This window comes from Malaclemys terrapin, chromosome 12 (assembly GCF_027887155.1).
Source record: "Malaclemys terrapin pileata isolate rMalTer1 chromosome 12, rMalTer1.hap1, whole genome shotgun sequence".
NCBI lineage: Eukaryota > Metazoa > Chordata > Testudines > Emydidae > Malaclemys > Malaclemys terrapin.
The window spans coordinates 10,375,073-10,401,329 of record NC_071516.1 but is presented as its reverse complement, the minus strand read 5'-3'; the positions used below and the strand labels follow the sequence as shown (position 1 = coordinate 10,401,329).

The 26,257-nt window shown below is 44.0% G+C and overlaps 1 protein-coding gene across 1 annotated transcript; it reads left to right on the top strand.

Annotated features, from left to right (window-relative positions):
• Positions 1 to 210: 210 nt before the first annotated feature.
• CDH26 (cadherin 26) lies at positions 211 to 26,257 on the top strand. The gene is made up of 18 exons (XM_054045951.1): positions 211 to 243; positions 5,788 to 5,865; positions 6,755 to 6,877; positions 8,157 to 8,318; positions 9,430 to 9,577; positions 11,573 to 11,739; positions 12,082 to 12,210; positions 13,487 to 13,672; positions 13,859 to 14,127; positions 14,691 to 14,833; positions 16,613 to 16,846; positions 17,547 to 17,771; positions 21,141 to 21,271; positions 21,765 to 21,842; positions 22,855 to 22,919; positions 23,099 to 23,141; positions 23,854 to 23,940; positions 25,913 to 26,257. Exons 1-18 carry the CDS (start codon positions 211 to 213, stop codon positions 26,255 to 26,257), a joined length of 2,646 nt encoding a protein of 881 aa, XP_053901926.1.

The following is a 26,257-nucleotide window of genomic DNA, read 5'->3' as shown; positions in this document are numbered from 1 at the left end:
TTCGCAACCGGGGGGCGGGGAGCCGGGAGCGGGGGCTGCCTGCACCTCTAGCGACTCCCCTGCCGTATCCCAGCGCCGGTCCCTGCAGGGGAGGGAGGGGGCGGCACCTGGCCGCCCAGCCCGCTCCTCCAGCCCGCTTTATAAGCGGGGAGGCTGCGGTGCCGCGGCTCAGGCGCGCTCGCGCTCCGGTCACCGCCTCCTCTGCTGGCCATGGGGTGCCTGGCTGCGCTGCTGCTCCTGGCGGTAGGTGCAGGGGTGTCCGTGGGGGACAGCGCGCCCCGCGCTGGCTGGGCAGGGGGAGCTCGGGCACCGTGCGGTGGAAGAGGCAGCGGGTGCAGGCGCTGGGGTAGCTCCAGAGAAAGGATGCACGGAGTCTGCCTCGGCTGCCCCCGCACCTGTGCATGAGTAATTCGGTGCCACCAGCGACACCCCACCGCATTCAACTGCCCCACTCTGGTAGCGCCGGGTATAGGGGGGAAGCTTTTGGAAATAAAAATCTTTGCCCTTGAAATAGTTTGCCTGTTAACCTACGTTCTTCATAGAGGCGCTGATGTCAAAGAGGTAGGCTTGGCCGAATTTGATTTTTTTTATCATTTCATTTTTAAGCCGTCTGATTTTTAATCAGTTTACATTTCCATAGTTGGAAGTTATGGAGGGACCGGACACTAATTATTTAATGACAGTAGATGAGATGTAAAAAGTTAAGGCTTTATAACCATTAAAACCCAAGTTGTCAACAGCATAATATACAAAGTAAATATCCTTAAATCAAATTCTAGTACATTTTGAAGCAGAATTTTTCTTACATTGTCTAGCTGTAAATTGAAATGATCATGGATGGAAATTTGTCAGTTTGTGTATGTTCGGTGAAATCAACGTTTACCAACAAAACTCTAATCCTTCCAAGCCTACAAATCAATTAATCAATGATTTAGATAATGGCATAGAAAGTACACTTATAAAGTTTGCGGATGATACCAAGCTGGGAGAGGTTGCAAGTGCTTTCGAGGATAGGATTAAAATTCAAAATGATCTGGACAAACTGGAGAAATGGTCTGAAGTAAATACAATGAAGTTCAATAAGGACAACTGTAAAGTACTCCATTTAGGAAGGAACAATCAGTTGCACACCTACAAAATCGGAAATGACTGCTTAGGAAGGAGTACTGCGGAAAGGGATTTGGGGTCATAGTGGATCACAAGCTAAATATGAGTCAATAGTGTAACGCTTTTGCAAAAAAAGCAAACATAATTCTGGGATGCATTAGCAGGAGTGTTTTAAGCAAGATACAAGAAGTAATTCTTCCGCTCTACTCTGCGCTGATTGGGCCTCAGCTGGGGGACATATTTCAGGAAAGATGTGGACAGATTGGAGAAAGTCCACAGAAGAGCAACAAAAATGATTAATGGTATAGAAAACATGACCTATGGGGGAAGATTGTGAAAATTGGGTTTGTTTAGTCTGGAGAAGAGAAGACTGACAGGGGACATAACAATTTTCAGGTACATAAAAGGTGGTTACAAAGAGGAGGGAGAAAAATTGTTCTTCTTAACCTCTGAGGATAGGACAAGAAGCAATGGGCTTAAATTGCAGCAAGGGCGGTTTAGGTTGGACATGAGGAAAAACTTCCTAACTGTCAGGGTGGTTAAGCACTGCAATAAATTGCCTAGGGAGGTTGGGGAATGTCCATCATTGGGGATTTTTAAGAGCAGGTGGGACAAGCACCTGTCAGGGATGGTCTAGATAATACTTAGTCCTGCCTTGAGTGCAGGGGACTGGACTAGATGACCTCTCGAGGTTCCTTCCAGGTCTATGATTCTATGAAATAGGTTCCTTTGTGCAAAAAATAACCAAACAAATTGAAGATATTGCTACAAGGTAAAGCGATGGAAATAATACATAAAAAGTGTTGGTACCAATCTCAGTTCCCAGTTCTACAAAGAATTACTTTAAAGCATATGAATAATCCCATTAAGATGAGTGGAACTACAGTAGAACCTGAGAGTTACAAACTGACCCGTTCAACTACACGCTTCACCTGGAACCAAAAGTACACAATCAGGCAGCAGCAGAAAAAAAAAAAAAAAAAAAAGCAAATACAGTCTAGTACCGTGTTAAATGTAAATGACTAAAAAAAAAAAGGGAAAGTTTAAAAAAAGATTTGACAAGGTAAGGAAACTGTTTCTGTGCTTGTTTCATTCAAATTAAGATGGTTGAAAACAACATTTTCTTCTGCATAGTAAAGTTTCAAAGCTGTATTAAGTCAATATTCAGTTGTAAACTTTTGAAAGAACAACCATAACATTTTGTTCAGAGTGATGAACATTTCAGAATTACGAATTACCTCCATTCCCGAGGTGTTCATAACTCTGAGGTTCTACTGTAGTGACATGCTTGAAGTTAAGCATTTGTGAAAGGCTCTGCAGAATCAGGGCCTTATTTAAACACAAGTGCATATAGGAGAACCCACAGAATGCAAAATCAATTGATTATCATTTGGTAAATACATGCATATTTCACACCTGTTCATTTATGAACTACTAGCATTAATAGAAAAGAATATAAAATAAAAAGATCTTGTTTACAAAGACTTGCTCTTATTTTGTGGTTGTACAATTTAATAATTTATACTTAACTACTGTAAATATATATTTTTATATAGACCTGTACCAATTAGACAGACAACCTATATTTTTTATAATTTTCACATGTATACATGCACTGCCTATAGTGCTGTTATAATAATGTACTGATATAAATACTATAATTTAATTTAATATACAGACTAGTATAAAATATACACCTGTCTAAAAATAATAATGAAGTCCGTTCCCTTTTTGTAGAGCATCGATGCTAATACTTCTATACATATTTATGGTTTTGTGCTTGGAGTTCTTATTATTAGCTGATCCTGTGCAAGTTAAGAGTTTGTGATTTCATAGGATTTTGTTCTTGCAAATGTTTCCAGCGGTCATGATACAAAAATTTGTAAATTGGTGAAAAAACAACTGAAATAAGTTAGCTAGGTGTGTTTTATATCTCCTTCTAAAGCATCTAGCATTGTCAGAGTTAGGACATCTGATTAGATGGACCAGTGGTCTAGTCTAGTCTTTTCTGGTGTTTAAAAATGTCTTTGGTGAAGTTTGTCAATTTAAAAGTAGTTCAGCTATCTGCTCATGGGTTCAGGACCTTCAAATATGGTAGGTCAAATAATTCACAACCTGCAGTTATTTTTACACTCTTCCTGGGCAGGGATTCAGGGGATGCATCAGTGACATGATGTTCTGTAACACGAGTGTTAGCCTTAATTTCATTGGTAGTGTCAGTGTAACCCCCATTTATTTTCTAATTTCATGGTGTAATTACAGCTGCTGTTTCTACTTGCTCTGAGTTGATATGGAAATGTTCCCAGACAAGGTGGCAATATAGAGCCTTGAGTGACTGCAAAGTAGTAATTGCTATTTCATCACACTAGAGTGAATGCAGGAAGTTAAAAACTATGTTTGGTAACTGTTTTGATGCTGGTGTAGAAGGCTTCATTAAGGGCAGACCTTCCTGCATGTACACACACCTCTCTCTCTCTCCCCCCGACTTAATTAGGGGAGACATTCCTGGATGTACACATACCCCCCGTAGTTAGAAGCTCCTAGCCAATCCATATTGCGTTCTGTTGGGGTACAAAACTGGTGAACAGTTTGAGCACCAGTCAGATCCAGTCCAGCTCTGCAGGGAGAAGATAGAGCTGCCAAGGGTAACCCAGACTGAATCTGTGGGTTAGATCTCAATGCAATTAGAGCCCTGCGCGGATACAAAATTGATATCCTTGGATGCTGATATCCATGGATATAAAGCGGATATCTGTGGAGCTGCAGGGTTCTAGCGACAATGAGCGAGACCAGCAGGGCCATGGCCAGCGACCAGGCCAGGAACCATAGCAGTGAAAGCAGCAATATGTTGGGCTGCCGCTTGCAGAAGCCAGTACCCAGCTCGGTCAGCTCCTCCAGTGTGGCTGTCCCTTTAAAATTGTGAGTGAATGTCTATTTGCATTGTAATAGATTTTCCAGAAGACCATTTTGCTAAACAATATTTAAGGGTCAAATCCTCATCTTTGAAGTCAAGGCTGTTGTATAGCCATGAAGGATCTGGGCTTGAGTCTCTAGAGGGGGAAAGGTTCTCTTCCCCCTCCGCCCCCCCCCCCCTTTTTTTTTTTTTTTAAGATTTGTGAGAAGAGAGTGAATAGCTGTGTTACCTGAATGTTTAAAAAATGCAGAGCTCTGCCAAATAACAGGGCACAGCCCTGGCGGAGCCAACTGATTGTTAAAGATGGCTCCTGCTGAGGATGGATCTGGAAGTGCTTCTCACAACGTATCAGAAAATGTTTGGCAAATCTGTGGTGTGAAATCTATTAAATGCCACACGACTCTGCGAGTGTGTCTGGAGTGGGTGGTAGTGAGGAATAATAATACAGACATATTCAGCAAACACAGCAGAATTTCTAAGTCTTCTCTCAAAAGGAGTAGATACAATGAGTCTGAAGGGGGTGGGGGGTTACAGAGATGGAAAGGCAGAAATTAAAGACCTGAGTCAATTAGGGCTTGGCTACACTTGCAAGTTAGAGTGCATTAAATCAGCCCTGGGCGCCATAACTCCTGAGGTGTCCACACTGGCAAGGCACTTAGAGTGCCTGGACTCTGCAGCCGGAGCGCTCCTGGTAATCCACCTCCATGAGAAGCATAGAGCTTGCTGTTCCCCGGCTGGAGTGCCAGGGTGTCAGTGTGGACAATGTGTTGCATTACTGCACTGCGATTGGCCTCTGGAAACATCCCATAATCCCCTGAAGTCAAGTGGCCACTCTGGTCATTGTTTTGAACTTGGCTGCAGGCATGCGGCTATCCCCTTTCCATTTCTGACAGCCCACATGCTTATCTGCTCCGGGACACAAAGCAAACCATTACTGTGGAACGCTCCTGCTGCAGAGGACATTTATGCACACGCGTGTGTGTGTTTGAGAGAGAGAGAGAGAGGTGGTGGGTGGGGGCTGATGTCGGGTTTCCACCTTCCCCTTGCCTCTGTCTGAACTTACAAGACAGCATGCTGACACACGGCAATTATCCTTTTAGGGTAAGTACTGGTATGTTGTAGGACTGCATATCAGAATATTAGTATTTCCTAGAATTTGTTTGAATTTGAAAACCCCCCAACAAATTTATGGAGTCAGGTGTGAAGCAACACTATTACAAGAAGATAAACAAATTTATGATACTAGCAACTCTTAGGCTGGGTCTACACTACCCGCCTGAATCGGCAGGTAGAAATCGACCTCTCAGGGATCGATTTATGGGACGCGACAATCGATCCCCGAATCGACGCTCTTACTCCACCAGCGGAGGTCGGAGTAAGCGCCGTCGACGGGAAGCCGCAGAGGTCGATTTTGCCGCCGTCCCTACAGCGGGGTAAGTTGGCTGCGATACGTCGAATTCAGCTACGCTATTCGCGTAGCTGAATTTGCGTATCTTAAATCGACCCCCCCCCTGTAGTGTAGATGTAGCCTTAGTAAGTTCTGGAGAGATAAAGAAACCCAATCCACTATAAATCAAACTCTGTTTTATACTTCACAATTTGGGAAATACTTGATCAGAACTCTTCTTAGAGTCAGATGTCTTTTGGTTCCTTTTTCTGTCTGAAAAGGCAATGTACTTTCTGTTGGGTAAGTACAATATTACATAAGTCTCACAGACATCTTATAATTAGCCATCCCCCTAATTAAAGCTATTTTGTTTTATAAGGTTACTGCTGCCAGCAAAACCTCTTCTGAAAAGGACAGTGTCAGTCTAATAAAGACCATCCACAAGACAAGCAGCAAGGTTTGTTAATCTACTAATTTACTTAATACATAATGTATTTAAAATTGGGATTAGAGTGATATGTAAATGTTTAGGATTTGCAATGCTAGTCTTGGCTTGCAAGAAATCACCATGATGTGAAAAGGCAGGGAAGAATTAGTTGCATTATTAAAAGGCCAGATCCCACTCTTTGATGAACCCTTTATGCTTGAGAAGTCAAAGGGAAGAGTGGCCTATTTGCAAAAGTATTTCCATCAGGTACCTGCCCCCTTTGTATCTAAGTGCCAAATTTGTTCTTATGGCTGCGCCTGTTAGTATGTATGCTTGGGGAAAAGTTCACTCCCTATTAGAGGAAGTATTAGAGAGTAGACGGGTACAACACTTGGGCCTTGGCTACACTTACCAGCTAGTTCGACGGCTGGAAATCGAAGTTCTGGGTTCGACTTATCGCGTCTAGTCTGGACGCGATAAGTCGAACCCGGAAGTGCTTGCCGTCGACTGCGGTACTCCAGCTCGGCGAGAGGAGTACCGCGGAGTCGACGGGGGAGCCTGCCTGCCGAGTGTGGACCAAGGTAAGTTCGAACTAAGGTACTTCGACTTCAGCTACGTTATTCACGTAGCTGAAGTTGCGTACCTTAGTTCGAATTAGGGGGGTAGTGTAGATCAAGCCTTGATCAATCACTTTCTTCCCTCTTGTCTATTGTACCCGACATAGGGCTGGGAATCAGGAAATTCCAAGTTGTAATCCCAGTTCTGTTGAAAACTTTAATGATTTTAAAATATTAGGTTTATACTCAGACTTCTTACATTTATAAAATAGTTGAATCATAAAAGCAAAATCTGCAATTCACAATCTATTGGGAGAGTCATCTCCCACTTTTGTGACCTGAATTCATTCTTATACCAACAGGGCCTGGACCTTTATCAGTCAGACAATCTTCGTCCTCTACAGCGTACAAAAAGGAGTTGGATTTTAACCACCTTTGAACTTGAAGAGGAGGACAAAGGACCATTCCCCAAACTTGTTGGAGAGGTAAAACAAAAGCTCTTGGCAAGGATATTCCTACTTTCCTCTATAGAATACTTTCCATCGCAGATTGGGGCCTCCAATGTAATGGGGTGGAGAGGCTGCCACTCTTCCACTGTGGAGCATGATTGGTCCTCATTTGAGAGACTGGTACCTTCTTTAAACACCACATAAGATAGAAACATAAGAACTGCCATAGCAGGTTGGACCACTGGTCCATCTAGACCAGTATTCCTTCCCTGACATTGATCAGCCCCAGCCGCTTCAGAGGAAGCAAAGAAACCCATGGACAACTCAGGAAGAAGTGTCCATAGGAGTTGTTTCTTCCTATGAGTTAGCATTAGGTACATTAGAGTTTATATGGAGGAGAAAGTCCAATAGAAAACTAAAGTCTTTGTTCCTTATTTGATTGACCTTTTGGTCTTTTCATGACAGTACATTGCCTCTCCTTCTATGGCTACTTAGTCTCCTTAATAGCCTCTTGAAGGGATTTTGTCAAAGACTTTTTGAAAGTCCAACTGGTTCTCCTTTATCTACTGGTTGTTGTTTTTTTGGACACACTAAAAGAACGGTGATAGGGAAGTTTGATATTCCTTTACAGAAGCAGTGCTGGCTTGTCCCTGTCATATTATGTTCATCTAGGCATTTTTTTATAGTATTCATCTATTTTTAATTGTAGTTTCAACAAGATTACTTGATAATGAAGTACGGTTCACTAGTCTGTAATTCTCAGGTTCTCCGAGTGATCATATCTTAAAGATAGGCATAACTTTTTGCTGTCCTCAGTATCAGCTTGTACAGTTGCTGATTTTGATGGGTGATTATAGATTTTTGGTAACAGCTTTGTTCTTCAGTTCCTTCAGAACACTTGGGTCCAAGTTAACTGGGCCTGGGGATTTGTTGCTCTTTAATTTATGAGTTTGTCCTTGCTCTTAATACATTACGGTCCAATCCAACTGGCTTTCTATTAATTTCAATAAGATTTGGATCAAACCCTTAATTACAAAGGCTCCATAACTACTATGAAGATCTCCCACTTCTGGTAAAAATTGCTTCTTATCAAAACTTGGCATCACAATTTCAATTAACATAGTAGCTAGAAACATCCTATTGTATTTATTCTCCCAGAGTGTGGAGTCATATAACCATGACTACAGAAATGTACCAGATGAATATGTTGTCATGAATTTTTGTCAGTGTGTCTTTAAAACCTTTAAATCCTGGTGCTGAAACTTAATACTTATGATACAGTTAGCTTTTCACTAATGCTCCATTTCTTTTGTAGCTGTTCAACAACGTGTCATATAGTATGTCCGTAAAATATTTAATCAGTGGACCTGGTGTAAATGAATCTCCAGAGTTTGGGTTGTTTTCTATAGAAGACAATGCCAATGGACATGTGTACGTACATCGTACCATTGACAGAGAGAACACCCCCTATTTTAAGGTAAATAGAGTTTAGAAGAACAGTTAAGCATATGGCAACTCTAAATTACTCTCCTACTGCTAAATGTTTCATGTGAAGGAGAAAATCCAGTAGTAAATTCAAGTCTGTATTTGTTTGTTACTTTCTTGCTTAACTCTTATGATAATAAATATCATAAGAGTTATCATAAATATGTCAATAAATATCTGCATGGCCAATGATCTCCATAAAATTGCTTAAATTATCAAAACATTGATCAATGTCATTGTCTAACCTTTGTGCCATGCTTGAAGTTCTGCAAACCCAGAATTTTATTCCTTGCATAGCTACAGTGATATTGCTATGAAGCAGCATAAGCAGTTCTAAGGAAGGTTCTTGTTGTACACCTCATGATAAATTGCAGTTCTAGTAGAAAAGTATGAGTTGTAAAACCATAAACTATTGGCCTATAGTACAGTGCTATTGCATCGTTACTGTTTCTGGAAGCAAATTTTTGCTGATGTATAAAAGGAAGTATTGATATTGGTCATCAGAAAATTTCTTCTCCTCTTGTATGCAGATGTCAGAGCTCAATTTTTAGGTACCATAACCAAAGGATGGCCTTTTTATTCAGGGAGGCTAAGCATTGTGAACCACCCTCCCGATGTAGAGTTGAGCCCTCTTCCACCACATGAGTTATTGTCCGGAGTGCTGCCCCACAAGCACAGTGTGGAGAGGAAACCAGGCCAAGCTGGTGCATAGTTGAATGGGCCAGAAAGAAGCCTGCCAAGCCTGGTCCACAAACTACATCAGGTGGACCAGAAGGCAGGTGCAGCAATGGTGTCTGGAATTTACATGATGTGTTAGATTCTCCCATTGCTGGGTTATTTTGCGCAGCTGCATTTCCATTTTATCTATTTATTTATTTTTACAGAAAGTCTAGAATTTTACCATGTTTAGTTTTTAAATGCAGAGGGTAATTGTTTTGAGTTATACTAACTTTGCCAAGTGAAGCAACTTATTGTTAGTGATGCAAAGCAAAAAAAAAAAAAAAAAATATAGCCAAATATGTTTAAACTGAAATAGCTGAAAGAGATTTCCTGTGCAATTCTGATAGCTAACTTTTGTTTCTGTATCAATATCCATTACTCAGATACGTTTCGATGTTGCAGATACAGTGACTGGGAAGAAAGTGGACAAATCTTTATTTTTCATTATTAAGATTAAAGACATTAATGATAATGCACCCAAGTTTCCCAAGGAGGAATTTAACATTGCTATAAAAGAAAACCATGATACAGGTAAGTGCTATCTAAAGAAGCGATTTCTAGTGGCTTGTGGGTTTTTTCCCCTCCCCTGTAGTTTTTATTCAAATATACATGGGTTTAGGGAGTGAAGGAACAATTTTCCATTTCTGTTGAAGTCATAAGTAATGTACAGACAGGTCACAATTCTGTAAGTACCTGATAACAGGTGCTTACAGACTGTCACAAGTAGCCCCATTGCCTTCAGTACCATGATACATGCTGTTGTTTTCAGGCTTGGGCCCTATAGTAATTCCTTTGCTACTTTCACCTCTGATTGCAGTATGGCAATCGATTGAAGTCTTAACTAAAGGAAGAATTGGTCTGAAATCAGTTTCTTGTAAAGAATGCAGCAAAAAAGGGAATGCAGTTTGGGGAGTCATTTTTATCATGTAGTTTAAATGATTTTGCAAAGCTTGAGGCTTAAAGTCAAGTATTTTCCTAGACCACAGAAGGTTCATAATGAAAGCCCTGCATGAAGTGTCTTAGTGTGCATGTGAGAAGCTGTAATGCCAAAGTTATTGTCTACATCAACTTTAAATACACAGTGGCAGCATGTTATACATAAACACCAAATATCTTTAGCAAAACTTCCAGCGTCCTTGGGTCTGGTACCTTTTTATCAGTCAAAACTTGCACAAAATTGTAGAGAAATTAAAGGGATGGGAAGTAGACAGGGCCAGCTCCAACCTGGAAATAACAATCCCCGGGTCATACACTGTTGATGTCAATGGCAAAATTCACATTGATTTTTAGTGGGAACAGGTTTAGGGCCTTTGTACGTAATTCTAGTATCCCTTATCTCCATATGAAACAAAGTCATTTTCAGCAGTAGAGCTTTCAGTGTTCCTGGCAGGCATGTGAACCAGTTGTTTAGTGGTTGGACTTGGAAGCTGATAGGGCCCTGCTCCTTACAGGAGGTGCTGAGCATGTTGCAGGATTGGACCCTTTCATCCTTCCAGATAAGAACATAAAAGATGCCATACTGGGTCAGATCATGGTCTATCTTGCCTGGTATCCTGTCTCTGATAGTGGCCTGTACCAGAGCTTCAGGGGCAATGAAGAGAACAGAATAATTATGGAGTGATCCATCCTGTCTTTCGTTCTTGGCTTTGGTTAGTCAGAAATTTAAGGCAGTCCTGAGCATGGGGTTGCATCCCTGACCATCTTGCCAAATAGCCATCGACAGACCTACCCTCCATGAACTTATGCAGTTCTTTTTGAACCATGTTATACTCTTGGCTATCAGAACATCCCATGGCAATGAGTTCCACTGGTTAGTTGTGCATTATTTGAAGAAGTACTTCCTCTTGTTTGCATTAAATCTGCTGCCTGTTAACTTCATCAGATGACCCCTGGTTTTTGTGTTGTTTGAAAGGATAAATAACACTTCTGTATTCACTCCTTCTACATTGTATAGATCTCTATCATCCTCCCTTAGTCATCTCTTTTCAAAGCTAAGCAGCCCTAATATTTTTAGTTTTTCCTTGCATGGAAGCCATTTCTGAACCTTTTCCAGTTTCACTAATGAACCAGACGATAAACAAAAAACTGGACTGGGTGTGCTCGGAAAAAACAGTGTTGTGAACACAGTGTGAGGTTGACTGGTGGCACTGCTGGGTTAGAAACCAGTGACTGTTTAGTAAAGAAATACAGAAATGCAATAAATATCTTTATAGTATATATCTCTCTTACAAATGTGTGTCCCTAAGTGAGCTAGAGTAATTATAACGGCAGGAGAGGAGGCAGGAGCTGCAGAGGAAGAGAAACATAAGTGGCAAACCTCAGTCCAAATGTGGAGAGAATATGTGGAGGCATAGAGGAGTCTAGTGGACATGCAGAAGGCCTGGAGTAATGAGGGGAGAAGAAGTAGAGAGGGATAAAGGTCATTAGGCCCAAGCACATCCTGAGATTTCTGTTTGCATTCTGTTTGTTTGACTGTTCATGTCAGTAGTGAGCTTGTGTAACAAATGCTTCAATTCTTCATCCTAGATAAGCCAGTTTTCAACTTGACAGCTTTTGACAAAGATGAAAAAGACACAGCTAATTCTCGGGTGACCTATTCCCTTACTACACAGACACCCAATCTGAAAGAGCCCAGATTTAACATCCATCCTACCGAGGGTTTTATAGTGATTTCAGGATGCTTGGATCATCAGGTGAAGTACATAATATATCTAATGCAACCCGCTATAACACGAATTTGGATATAATGTGGTAAAGCAGTGGTCCAGGGGGGCGGGGCTGCGCACTCCGGCGGATTAAAGCATGTTGGATATAACACGGTTTCACCTATAACGCGATAAGATTTTTTGGCTCCCGAGGACAGCGTTATATCGAGGTAGAGGTGTACTTGCCATGTGTAAATTTAGGTTCATATAGGAATCTCTGAAGTAGGGAGAGATTCACAAGTATAAATAGTTTAAAGGATCAGTTTTGTAGCAGCGACCAGACACTTTTTCCTAACCTATATTTTGGAAGTTAATTAACTTGTTTTTCAGACTGCCAGCTCTTTCAAACTTCTGATCAAAGCCAGAGATGATGGTACCCCACAAATGTCATCTACTGCAACAGTTAACATTGCCGTTGAAGATACAAACAACCACCCGCCTGAATTTACCAAGGAAAATGTAAGGAATAAATGCAGGTACTTTACTGAATCATCCCAAGAGGAAGAAATTTCAATCCTGCCAGGTGCCGTGTAAGCTCAATGGCAAATTAAGAGTGCTTGGCACCTTGCAAGATCAAGCTCAAGTATATATGGATGTGAGTTATTAACAAAACAGCACTAAGATTTGGGGGTTGTGATGGATACTCAGATGAACATGAGCTCCTAGTGTGACACTGTGGCCAAAAAAGCTAATGCCATCCTGGGATGCATAAACAGGGGAATCTCAATTATTTTACCGCTATATTTGGCAATGTGTGACTGCTGCTGGAATAGTGTATCCAGTTCTGGTGCCCACAGTTCAAAAAGGATGTTGATAGATTGGAGTGGGTTCAGAGAAGAGCCATGACAAGGATTAAAAGCTTAGAAAACCAGCCTTTAGTGATTGAGCTCCTTGAGTCTATCTATTTGGCTTATCAAAGAGAAAGTTAAGGGTTGATTTGATTACATTCTATAAGTATCTATCTGAGGTAACACTTATATAATAATGGACTCTTCAGTCTAGCAGAGAAAGGGATAATACGGCTGGAAATTAAAGCTAGAGCAAAAATGCACCTGTTCCAGCAGGTTTCTGGGTGAAGTTTGGGCTTTGTGGGGATAAAACATGCTAGTTAAGTTCTATGGTCCTTTGTAGCCATCGTGATTTGTTCACTCCATATGGTATCAGCTTCCATGGTCTCTGGCGATGGATGGTGCTTTAGATAAGCTCCAGGATACAGGTGCTAGATTCCACCACCCTTAGTCACGTTGAGTAGGACCTTGTTTCATGAGTAGTTTAATTGATATCAATAAGTCAGCTCGCAGAGTAAACTGCTACTTTGTGTGAGTAAGGGAGGCATCATTGAGCGTTAAACAAAAAAATAAAATTACCAGCAGAAGATACAGAATCTGATGGAAGTAACTATTATTAGGGAGATATTTGCACTGTGCAGATTTATGTCCCCACCCAGATCTTCAGAGATTATTCAACCTCAGGCCATATCCACAGAGCCTCTGCCATCCTGGGGAACAAGGTCCTGGAGGAAGCTGTAGGAGAGGGCCTAGTTGTGCGTCAATACTGGAGCTGCACAACCAGGGAGTAAGGACCCTAAAGTGCAGAGGAACAGGGCCTCTGTGAAGTGGATCTTCAGGGCTTGGAAGTGTGATGGGAACCTGGATTGATGGACTAGTTCAATGTGATGATTCCTGGTTAGACATTGATGAGACCATCCCCCCCCCCCCTTTTTTTTTTTTTTCAGTATCAGTTGCAAATTGAAGAAGGCAAAGTAGGACCAGGCGTGTTAAGGCTCCAGGTGGAAGATCAAGATTCTCCAAATACACCTGCTTGGAGAGCAAAGTACAAAATAGTGAAAGGCAATGAAAAGGAACAGTTCTTCATTGAGACCAATCCTGAAACAAATGAGGGCATTTTAAGGGTTATTAAGGTAATGTTACTGAAGCCATAGATTTGATACAATATGGCATTTTGTAGCATGGACCGATTGATTGTAATATTAATAGTTGGAGCTGCTTGTAATTTGGGATCAGTTACTGCTCTCACTTATAGAGAGATGATCTTTCCACAGGAAAAGCCATAATTTCTAATGAAAGCTTCTCTTTGGGGTTTGCAGCCTCTGGACTATGAAGGTGACTCAGAGAAGAGACTTGTCATTTCTGTTGAAAATGAAGAACCTTTATCTTCATGTCATAAAGGGAAACTGAGGAGCCCTCCTGTAGCCCCCATGAGTGCATCCGTGGCTGTGAAAGTCCTAGACACAAATGATGCTCCTGAATTTCACCCTCCTACACTTCTTCTTCAAAAAGAAGAAGGCGTGAAGCCTGGGACGAGGCTTGGAAAATATTCTGCTGTAGATCCAGATGTGGTGCCAAATAATATAAAGTAAGTGGAGACACTATAAACCCTGAGCTGGGGAAATTGTTAAGGAACATAAAGGAAAGAGCTTTTTAACTTAGTGCAACTGTTCTAAACTGTATGTTGGAGCACTAGACTGACTGGATACAGCCAACCCTCCAGTCTTAGACAGAAAATATCTAGTTTTGCTTTTGGAATAGTAAAAATAATGATTCCAATCATACAGTGCTTGCTTGGTCAGAACTCCCATTGACTTCCTCCTTCCTGAACTGGAATGGAAACTAAATTATCATCTCACCCTTAACAGTGGTTCCTCCAGGCTCTGGGAGAGGCATATCAGCACTGTGTGGGAAACCTTGCATTGCCACTAGCTACACTGCAAATGTTTTGGCTGATAAAGAAAATTCAATCCCTAGTGAAGCCACCTCATCACTTTTCATCAACAAGAAACACTAAACAAAGTGAAGTCCCAGAGTGGAAATATCTGAGGCTTAAAAAGATACCAGGAGATGTAACGGAACTTGTATTTGAGTGCCTAAGACATTTTAAATAATTGTGTGGCTTTGGGTTTTTTGTCTTGTTTTGTTCAGATACACAGTATTTCATGATCCAGCAGGGTGGGTGACTGTTGATGAGAACTCTGGCGTTATTACTGCCATGAAAGAACTTGATTGGGAATCCCCCTATGTGAATGACAGTGTTTACCCCATCATTGTTCATGCCATCGATGATGGTAAGTTTCTGTTCAGATGGTAGCAAATGAGACCATTTCTGAGTATGTGCTGTGAGCGTTAGCATCACTGTAGAGAGGAATAACAGCTCCTGTTACTGGAAAAATAGTCTCTGTCGAGGAAGAGTGGGGATACTCGAGTCCATTGCACAGTGAATAAGGTCTTCACTTGCTGATATGTGTCTAAGTCTTTCTTTTCAGGACTCCCTGCTTGTTTTGTATCCAGAATGCTGCTCATTTGCATATTTGTTCAGAGGATCAGATTTTCAGTGACACCTGTCAAATTCTCCAGGCACACATGTGAAGGATAAAGGCACAACCATCATCACAATATGGCAAATAAACATTCAAAGAAAACAAATTTCCCAACAGCCTCCTGCTTAAACCCTTCCCGCTCTAAAATCCGCTCCACTCTGTCTCCTAATCAGTGCCTCAAGTGAGCACCTTGGAAAACAGGCCAGACTTGTATTGTGCCCTAAAGTTCACCAGATCTGAGCTCTAGAGGACCAAGGGAGCGTGAGCAGGGCCGGCTCCAGGCACCAGCTGACCAAGCAGGTGTTTGGGGCGGCACCTGGAGGGGGGGCGGCGTTCTGGCCGGTTGGGGAGAGTGGGACCCCGGCCGGGCTCGCCGCACTCCCCGCCGGGGGGCCGGGGGCGGCGGGAGGCTTTTTTGCCTGGGGCAGCAAAAAAGCCAGAGCCGGCCCTGAGCATGAGGCCTCCCTCAGTGAGAATGGTCTGCTACTGGCCTCACTTAGCAGACAAGGGTGCTGTCAGCGCATCACCTCAGATGATTGCAGCTGTGTTGGGAACTTATAGGGGGAGAGGTGGGGCATTGCAGGTCTCAATCGACACCTCTGATTTTACCCAGAGACTAATTAGCTGCAGTACAGATGATGGATTACAGGGGTAGAGCAGTGCTACAATCCCTCATGTACTGATGGGAACTGATGCACAGAGATGGACTGACTTGCCCAAGCTCACACAAGAAATCTATGGCAGAGCAGAGAATTGAACTCTCGTGTCCTAAGTACTGGACCATCCACCTTCCTTTTGTACTTCCTTCTGTGATCTCATAATTGGGGCAGGAGACTGGGGGAATGAGAGGGAGGACTATGTTGTAGTCCTGACTGTGACCTTGCTGTGTACCCTTTGGAAATGCATCTAACTCCTTGGTATCTCAGCCCTGGTTTACACTGGGGGGGGGGGGAATTGATCTAAGTTATGCAACTTCAGCTACGTGAATAACGTAGCTGAAGTCGATGTACTTAGATCGACTCACCGTGGTGTCTTCACCGCAGTGAGTCGACTGCTGCCGCTCCCCGTCGATTCCGCTTGCGCTTCTAGCGGCTCTGGAGTACAGGAGTTTACAGGAGAGGGCTCGAGGGTCGATTTATCGTGTCTAGACTAGACACGATAAATCAATCCCCACTGGATCGATCGCTGCCGGCCGATGCGGCAGGTAGTGTAGACATACCCTCAGCTAACCCATTTGGAAGAGGGGATGATGATATGTATCTAATTGACAGTAGTATCAAGGGTTAATTGATTATTACTGGCTAATTGATTATTACTAATAAAGCATATTCTCAGGTAAAAGACACACTATGAAACGGTTGACTATGAATCTGAATGGAGGATCAGTAAAGAAAATCCTAATGTCCTTACATCTTGCTAATGTATTAACGTAGACAGGGACTAATAGGGAATGAATTGGGCAGAGGAATCATGTCAGACTGTTGCCTCTTGCCAATATCTTGGCCAACCTCTGTTTTCTCCACCTAGGGGTCCCACCGCAGACAGGCACTGGCACCATTCTGCTTTACCTGTCTGACATCAATGACCACATGCCAACATTAGTCACACGTTTCTTAGAAGTTTGTGACAAAGCAAGACTGACTCCTCTCATCATAAAGGCGGAGGATAATGACTCAGATCCATATGCCAGTCCATTTACATTTAAACTCGCTGATGACTCAAAAAGTATAAAGCAAAACTGGAGATTGGGAAAGAGTTTTGGTAAGTTGTTCCTCCCACACACCCTGTGAAACCCCTGCTCGCTTTGTCATCCTGTCACTGTTTCACACAGGCATAGTCATGTTTACCATCTGTTATTTATTATCACTTCAATGTTTTAAGTTCTGCACTCCTACTTCGGAGTAGATTCAGAGTAAGTCCACTCTCACTTCAGTGGAGTCACTCCAGAGTTACACTGGAGTAACTCTGGAGGTCAGAATCCGCTTAGATGTCTTTTAATACAATTGCCCATGATTATAGGCTCAATAGGATTTTGCACCATTCAGCCTTCTGCTTTGAGGCCTCTAAAAATTTCACATATGGCAAGAAACGGTTTTCTGTTGGGATCATCGCCACAGTGACTATGGAACTGAAGGCATTACACGTATTGGAAAGTGGTAGATCTCCTATTTTACTGGATACAGTTATCAGGTACAGGCAGGCACTAAAACACTGGCACATGCAGTTATCCACTTTGCACACACTGTCTGGGTAGCGGCGTGTGCAAATTAAACACCAAATTGTGAACCTATCCTCACTGACATTCTGCCCCTTTGTGCTTCCAATCAATTTCCCCACTCAGTTTGTATAACTCAGAAGGGCTCACAATGGAAAAAAAACCACTCCTCCATCAACACTGTGCTTTCTGGCTGTTTATTGCTTTTTACATGAGGCTCAGGAGTTCTTGCCTTTCTTCTTTTAGGTGACTCAGTTGAACTTTTAATGTTGAGAAACCTCCCACGTGGCAAGTATTTGGTGCCTCTCCTAATTCTGGACAGGCAGGGATTATTCTCTATGAAGCAGAATCTGTCTGTGAGACTCTGCCATTGCCCAGATGGACATGTATGCGAAGAACTGAACTCCATGCCATTGAGTCTTGGAGGTGGCGCCATTGCTGTGATTTTGGCAGTCCTCCTGTTATCTCTAGGTAAGATGCCTCCTAAAATTTACCCCTCACTTACTCATCACCTGGCTATAAGATCTCATGGGAGCTGCAACCTATTAATGTGTGGCATATAGTACCTGCCTTTAGAAGGAACAAGTGGCAGTAAAATGGCCATTTGACACTCTTAATATGTCTGAATGCAGTAAAGGTGGAACTAAATATCTGCTCTTTTGTGTCACCACCATTCAGTGGTCTAAGCAGATGATCTGAAGCCTTATTACATTCTGGAGCCACCTTTTGTCTTGCAATGGGAACCATAGCTGTGCTCATGTAATGACCACTGCTGTCTTTTCATCTCCAGCAACCAAGAGAACAGTCTGTTAAATTATTTGGCAGAAATGCTATGATGTGCAGCACAATGGCAGATGATATCCAGTGCTGACAAATGAAGGGTAATGGACCTTGGAAGGGATTATTTAAATGACTCATCCACATTGAGGGGAGGGGAGAGACTCTAAATTAGCTGTAGCATCTCAGGAGAAGGACCTGGGCTTTATTGTGGAGAACTCAATGGAAACCTGTCCTCAGCGTGCAGTCATGATCGAAAAAGCAAACAACATTAGGCTGTATGAAGAGTGGGTTAGAAAGTAACACTGTCAGTTCTACAATGGCATCACACGGTGAGCTGGGACACTTTAATCTGGAACAGTGTGTGTCTGTCTCAAAAGTATAATGAAAACAGGGTCCAGAGATGAGCAGTGGAAATGAACAGTCCTGGAAAGTCTTCCATCTGAGGAGAGAGTGAAGAGCTCAGGGCAGCGTATTTTAGAGAGGAGTTGAGATAAGGTGGAGCGTGAAATGTATGCCACGCTCCTGCTGACCCTTTCTCGTATTAGTATGAGGGGACATCCAACGAAATGGAAAGGCAGGACACTTGAAATGGATAAAAGGGAATTCTCTCTTTTACAGCATGTAGTTAACCTGTGGAACTCACGGCCACATGCCAACATTAGTCACACGTTCCTTGGAACGATATAATTGAGGTCAAGAAGAGTTCTGTAGGAAGATAGAAAATTTGAGTAGAATGTAGGCACCTATAAGGATAGTGAGAAGATTCCTGGATGAAGTTAAAATGTATAAGGATAAAACTTTTGGCATTAGCCTAACTGATTGGGAATAGATATGCAGGGTTGTTGTAGCCCTGTTAGTCCCAGGATATTGTAGAAACAACATGGATGAGGTAATATCTCTTGTTGGGCCAACTTCTGTTGGTGAAAGAGCCGAACTTTCGAGCTTACACACAACTCTTCTTGAGGTCTAGGAAACATACTGAGTGTCATAGCTAAATACAAGGTGGAGCAGATGGTGTAGCCAAAGTTAACACCGATTTCAAGGGACCTCCCATCACCGGGGGAAAGGAAAAGGGGGAATCTGGGATTGGGGTAGGTTTTATTGGTGGGTTATAGATTGTTTTAATAAACCATAAATCCAGTGTCTCTATTTAATCCATGATTTTTAGTGTAAAGCAAAGTAATGAATTTAAGCTCCCAGGCTTGTCTTTTGATGGTGTTGTGCAGGTTTCCTTTGAGGATGAGGACGGAGAGGTCAGATATAGCGTGATCACTTTGTGAAAAGTGTTCACCCACAGGTGATAGGGTGTTATCTTATTTTCCTGTGTGAGTTCATTCGAGATGGTAGTGATTGTTGGTTTCACTCACATAGTTATTATTGGGCATGTTAGTGCACTGAATGAGGTATACGACATATTATGATAGCAATGGAAGTAGGGGTTGATCATTGCAGCAGTGGAGATATGTCTGCAGGTTTTGCATCTGTTGTTTTGGTGGGGTCTGGTGCAGCTGTGAGTTGATGTGTCCTAGTCTATGGGGAGCTTGCTTCTGATGAGCTTGGAGAGTGAGCCTAGGGGATTGTTTTGAAGGCCAGCATAGGGCATTCAGGAAAGATTTCTTTCAGGATGGATTCCCACTGAGCATGGGTTGTATTTATTTGATGATGCTTCTTATGGGTTCCAGTAAGGGGTGGTAGGTGACAGGGAGGGGTGTGAGGTCAGAGGGTGTTTTATTTCTGTATTGAAGCAGGTTCACTCCGGGCTGGTTCCATGATGTGATCCACTTCTCTGGTGGAGTGTTCTTGTTTGAAGGCAGTTTTCAGTGCGCTAAGGTGTATATCCTGGACTTTCTCCTTAGAGCATATTCTGTGCTATCAGAGTGCCTGGCTGTAGATAACTTTCTTGGTGTGTTTGAGGTGGTTGCTAGATTTGTGGAGGTAAGTGTGGTGATCTGTGGGTTTCTTGTACATAGTTATCTGTAGGGTTCCATTGTTGAAACTGACTCTGGTGTCCAGGAAGTTGATGCTAGAAATTTCCAAACAGAATTTAATGGACAGATGGTGGCTGTTGAAGTTGTGGTGAAAATCTATGAGGGAGTTTAGGTCATCTGTCCAGAGGATGAAAATATTATAGACTTATCTTAGGTTTATCAGTGGTTTTCTGGTGCATTTGTCCAGAAATTCTTCAAGTGGACCATGAAGAGGATGGCATATCGGGGAGCCATGCTAGTACCCATGGCTGTTCCGATGGTTTCAACAAAATGTTTGTTGTTGAATGTAAAGTTGTTATGGGTCAGGATGAAATGGATGAGTTTGGCGATGTGTTCAGGGTGGAGATCTCAGTGTTGTCCAGTGTCTTGTAAATATTTGAGGCAGGCAGCGATGCTGTCATTGTGGGGGATATTGGTGTATAAGGAAGTGACATCCATGATGGCAAAGATGGCGTCCCAAGGGAAATTGTTGATGTTCTGGAGTTTGTGGGTTGGTTGTGTCCTGGAGGAAGTTTTTTTGTGTGGTGACCGGTTTGAAGATGGTTTCTAGGAGTCCCAATATTCCTTCACTGAGAGTACTGTTGCCGATATGATGTGTCTGCCTGGGTTCCCTTGTTTGTGTATCTTGGGAACCATGTAGAAGGTCCCAGTGGTGGGTTCTTGAGGGATGAGTTTGTAGAGTTTCTCTTGGAGTTGTTTGGGGGAAGGATTTGATGATATCCTTAAATTCCTGTGGTGTGGGGTCTTCTTTGAGTTCTTCATAGTAGGTGGTGTTGGAGAGTTGATTAGATAGAAATTTCCCATAGAGGAAGGTTACTCCACAATTGCCTGTTGTGGGATTTCTTGCACCTTCCTTTGAAGCATCTGGAACTGGCCATTGTCAGTGACAGGATGTTGTGCTAGCTGGACCCCTGGTCTAGTCCAGTCTGATGTTTCCTATGTCTGAAACAAATTAATGAATGATCTGAAATCTGATCTATACATTCATAGAGTTCAGTGAGGTGCCAGCGGGGCTGCTTTGAAAGGCTGTGAGGTGTCAGTAGCAGTTCTGGTCATTCTTTTCCTGTTTCAGTGGCAGGCTGTCTTCTGCTGTGGTGTTACTATGGATCTGAAAACAGGAAAAGCCAAGTCAATTTCCCTTTTGAAGAAGGCAACCAGACTTTAATCAAATACAATGAAGAGAGTGGAAACGTTTTGTCTCAGGTGGGTAATTGAGCATATATCTATCCACTTTCCTATTGTGAGCATCCTGCCAACTCGATACTTGTCTGCCCAGATTATCAACCATCCGGTCTTATGTCTCCTGTCATTTGGTGTTGAGCAGAACACTGCTCCCTTTCTCAGCAGAATGTGGAAGGAAAATGACCTGCTGTATGGTATTGGGTTATCCAGGTAATGGGGACTAACTCTGATGCACCCTCTGCCATTCCAATGGTTTTCTGGGTACTCTTCTTCTTGGACACCTCATCCCATTGGAATGTATTAACAAGGCAGACATGGTGCTTTGCTGAGGAAAGATTTGAGTGGCTCCTCCATCTCTACTTGCCATGTGATACCTGGCTGTTTAGTGAGAACAGGGAAATAACAGATGACGAAGGGCAGGGGTTGCAAAATATTGGTTAGGAGCCAAAAAGGATTAATAGTCCTTTGTTCTGTACATTTAATGAATGCACGTCTTCATCTCTGCCCTCTGCAGGTTATTCCTGATGTTTTGGATTATGAAAGCCAACTCTCTACATATGCACAAGTTAGAAAAGGAAAACAAATGTCTGAGGTAACCACTTGTTTGTTTATATATTCTTGTAAATGGAGTGGTCCCTTTTTAACACCCTAAGGTCTGGAGTGGCTCACAACTGTGAGAGCCTACCTCAGGGCAGACTGTTGGAAAACAGGGCAGACACCCCAGGCTGGTAGTATGGGCTATATTTAGATTTCACCAAATCAGTAACAAATGTGAACTCCTGGATTGCTATATCAGTCTTACCATGGAGTCACAGACAGTCCCCGTAGATTCTCCAGCCTATTTTGCCACCCAGACAAGCTGCCACCCAGATTGTCTCTGGGGACCTCTGCTTTGTATCTGGTACACTTCCCTGTAAGAGTCCAGACAGTCCAGAGATCAAGGATCTTTCCTTGAATCCATCTTTTATAGCTTCTCCTGACAGAAAACAAGTTGACAGTGTCTCTATCCATTTGGGCTCTTCCTCTGACAGTGAGTGAAGAATGAATTTTGAGTCATTGACCTCCGGTCATCACATATTATGGCCACTAGATTTGAAATTAGCACTTTTCTGTTGAAGTCCTTCATTAGCATTTCACAAGGCTTCTTTGAAGGGTTATTTATAATGTAAATGTTTGCTATTACATTATAACAGGATACAGATAAGTAAAAAAATGCATGTAACATCCCATTTTCATGATGCTTAAACATCAAATACATTCTTATACATTTAACAATTACTTTGATCAATACTAATACACAAGTGAATTGACCTGGGGCTTTGGCATGAGCTGGCACCTGGTCTGCCAATGTCACAGATGTGCCTAACACACTGCCTATGACCTGAACCACAGTGAAAAGAATAACTTAAGACAGCCCTATTTGAAAATAATAACCCTGAAATCGCACTGCCATTCTAAGCACTGTGCTTAGTCACGTATCATTTTCTGAGGCTGACATTTCTCAAGCTTAGTCTCCAGTCAGAATAAAACTATTTCCCCTGATAAGATTCTTAACTATCCAGCCAGGTATTTTAGTGATGTGAGATTGTTGTTTGCTATTGTAGTATGTAAATGGAATGGCACCATCTCCCTCCCTTACATCCAGTCGAGGACACTATGACCAAGGTCGATGTGTAAGTAAACTCTACAAACTAGCATAGAGTATTTTGTGTGCGGGGTAGGGTGGGGGGAGGAATGATGGGGGGGAAGGGATGAGAGGTTAACTGTGGTGGGTTTTATTAACCCCTAATAACTTTCCTGGAATCATGCAACAGTTCCCTGTTTTTATTTTTTAAAGGGTGCCAGTACAATGGTCCAGTCCAGACCTCTAAGTGACAACCACAGTTCCCACGTAAGTAGAATGCCTTTCACTGTGTTATGCTCAGTAATGGGCTCCACAAACTATCTCTGTCTGGGGACAGGTTAGAAAAAAATGCAAAGCCTAACACCTTTATTTTCATAGCATAACCCTGAGTCGGTAAGCCTCACTTAAAACACTAGGCCTTTGTGAGTAAGGACTACTTGCGTGAGTAAATATTGGCAGGATCAGGTCCTCCCTTTGGTGTCTTTAACTAAATTGAATGCAGTGAATTATTATGATTCACCATGTTTATGATGGTCATCCCAAAGGCCCAACCAAGACTGGGGCCCATCGTGCTAGGCGCTGTACAAACACAGAGTAGCAGATGGTCCCTGCCCAGATGAGCTTGCAATCTAAATAGACAAGACACATGTAATGTTGACAGACCCCAGTTGTCTGTGGGCAGGATCGAACTGGGGACCTCTGGAGCTTAGTGCATGAGCCTTTACCACGAGCTAAAAGCCAACTGGCTGTTAGCTAAGGCTGTAGAGCAGACTCATTTTTACCTCTCTGTCTAAGTGGTCTTGGTGCCACCAGATGGGAGAGAACACCACACCCAGTGTGTGGGTTACACACGCACAGGAGAAATAGCTATAACATCTAGTGAGTGCTGAGGAATTTGTTCAGACCAGAATGACACTTGTAAAATCTTGATGGAGGGGCTCTGGCCTTGCTGAGGTCCAATGCTATGTCTCTCTTTCAGGGGGTCCAGTATTCTAGACGCATGGAGACACTCCACAGAAGACCCCTCCCTGCGACTGTAGAAACAGTGGGTGAAATGTTGAATCAGGTAGGGAATGGCTGGTTTTGAACTCCTCAGTATTGTCAGTGGGTCCTGGCTGTGGAACATGGGTTGCCCTGGGAACTTTCCAGTTTGGCTGCAGATGCTCATAGGAGAAACACACCTTCCAGGAATGGGAAAAGGGGCTAGGGTGCGTAAAACGGGCATTAACTCGCAGCAGAATCTGAACCCCTGGCTGAGAGCAAGGCTCACAAGCTGGGGGAGTGTGAGGAGGGGTCACTTACAACGATCTTTGAGCCTTTGCTGAAGATTTCGTGTCTCCAGCACTCCTTGCTGTGCCATTCTGGTCACCTCAAGTTACCTGGACATGTGTGTGTCCGTCACATATGCACCTTTTCCTTTCTGAACAGGCAATGGGCGCGTGTAGTAGTCTCGGCCGGGGTTCGGCCCTCAGCGGGGCTGTGGGGTATCCCACCGCCTCGCTCTGGTCCGCCGACAGTTCTGGTCTGGCGGCAGTCGGGGACAGCAGACACACGGTTAGGGGACTCAGGCCCGTAAGCAGGGGCTGACCCAATAGGTCCGAAAAGAGCCCCGAGCCCTCAATCAGGGCAGGGCAGTAATCACGCAGTCTGGAGCTCCGGCCCTCAAGCAGGGGCTGAGTCAGTAGCTCGGAAACCCAGGCCCTTAAGCAGAGGCTGAGGCAATGTCTATGGCAGCCCAGGCCCTAGGTCAGAGCGGGGCAGGAATCAAATAGTTAGGCAGAAACCCAGGCCATTAAGCAGGGACTGGGTCAGGGTTTGTAGCAGCCCAGGCCCTAGGTCAGGGCGGGGCAGCAATCAAATAGTTAGGCAGAAACCCAGGCCATTAAGCAGGGGCTGGGTGAGGGTTTGTAGCAGCCCAGGCCCTAGGTCAGGGCGGGGCAGCAAACAAATAGTCAGTCAGAAACCCAGGCCTTTAGGCAGGGGCTGGGTCAGTGTTCCACAGGTCCCAGCCTCTCTAAGCCAGGGGAAAAAGGGGGAGTCGGGAAGCAGGCCCTCCCACTCCACTGCATCCCAGCCCGGGGCCCTAGCAGCTGCAGAGACTCGCTGCTGTCAGTGGGGATCCTGGCTGCAACACACTGACATCAGCTCTGGCAGTGCAACAGCCAGAGTGGGGTCGGCTGCCCCTGGGCTACTTCCACACTTCCCCTCGTAGGGTACCTGGGCCGTCCTAGTGTCCTCGGTGCTCTCCACCAGCATCGGTTCCTCTGGGTGGGCAGCAAAGGGCAGGCTCGGCTGCTCCTCGGGGTAGCAGGAAAGGGGCAGGCTTGGCCAGTCCTCCTTAGGGTACCGGGCGAGAGGTAGGCTTGGCTCCTCCTCGGGGTAGCTGGCACGGGGCAGGCTTGGCCAGTCCTCCTCAGGGTACCGGGCGAGAGGTAGGCTCGGCAGGCGTGGTAAGACAGCAGGCCGGTTGTGGCCTGCAGCTGTCTCCCAAGCGGGAGCTCGGCCACAGACGTCTGCTCTCTCCGCCGGCCTGGGCTCCACTGAGCTCTGCAGGCGGGCTTTTATACTTCCGGGTCGGTGCCGTGACCTCTGAGGGGCAGGTGCCGGACCCGGTGGCTCCGCCCACGTTGGTATTAGGGGTGGTTCGGCCCTCAGCGGGGCTGTGGGGTATCCCACCGCCTCGCTACAGCGCTGCAGCGCTTCCCATTGCAGGTGCATGGGTAAAGCCAGGTTCCTTGCTCTTTCCATGCTGTGTTGGCTGGGGAACTTGTAATTTTTCATGCTTTTTGTATTTCTTCTGACAGCTTCCCTGTGCTATTGTATTGCAGCGCTGCTCCCCAGGCGCTCTTTGGCGTAGCTGATGGGTCTTAAAGGGGCTGGCTGGTTGGGTGGGAGTGACTAGTATTTCTCACAGTATCACCCTGGGACTCTTGCTAACCTGCTGCTTACGATGAATCTCACTGGGCTTCCAAAGGGATGTGAGAGTTGAGTCTCCAGGGAAATTTTGTTTTCTTATTTGTTCTCTTTCCCTTCCTCAGAGGCTCTATCACCTCAGCAACCTGGAGGAGAACATGATCACTTACCAACCTCACACATATGCCGAGGAGGGAAAACTAGAGAGAGGCGGCTCCTTCAGGTCCGTGCTCATTTTCGACGATGAACTGCCCAAGGATTTCTTGGACACCCTGGGACCAAAGTTTGCCGCTCTGGATGAAATCTGTCGAAATGATTTCAGTCACAGCCACTCTCATAGGAACAATGGAATGGTGGGGTCCTTCCCAAACGGGTTTGGAAGAGACTCAACCCAAGCACAAACATCTGCTGACCTTTGGTGGCTCTCTCCTACAGGGAAGGTCCCCAGAGTTGTACGTATGGCTGAGTGA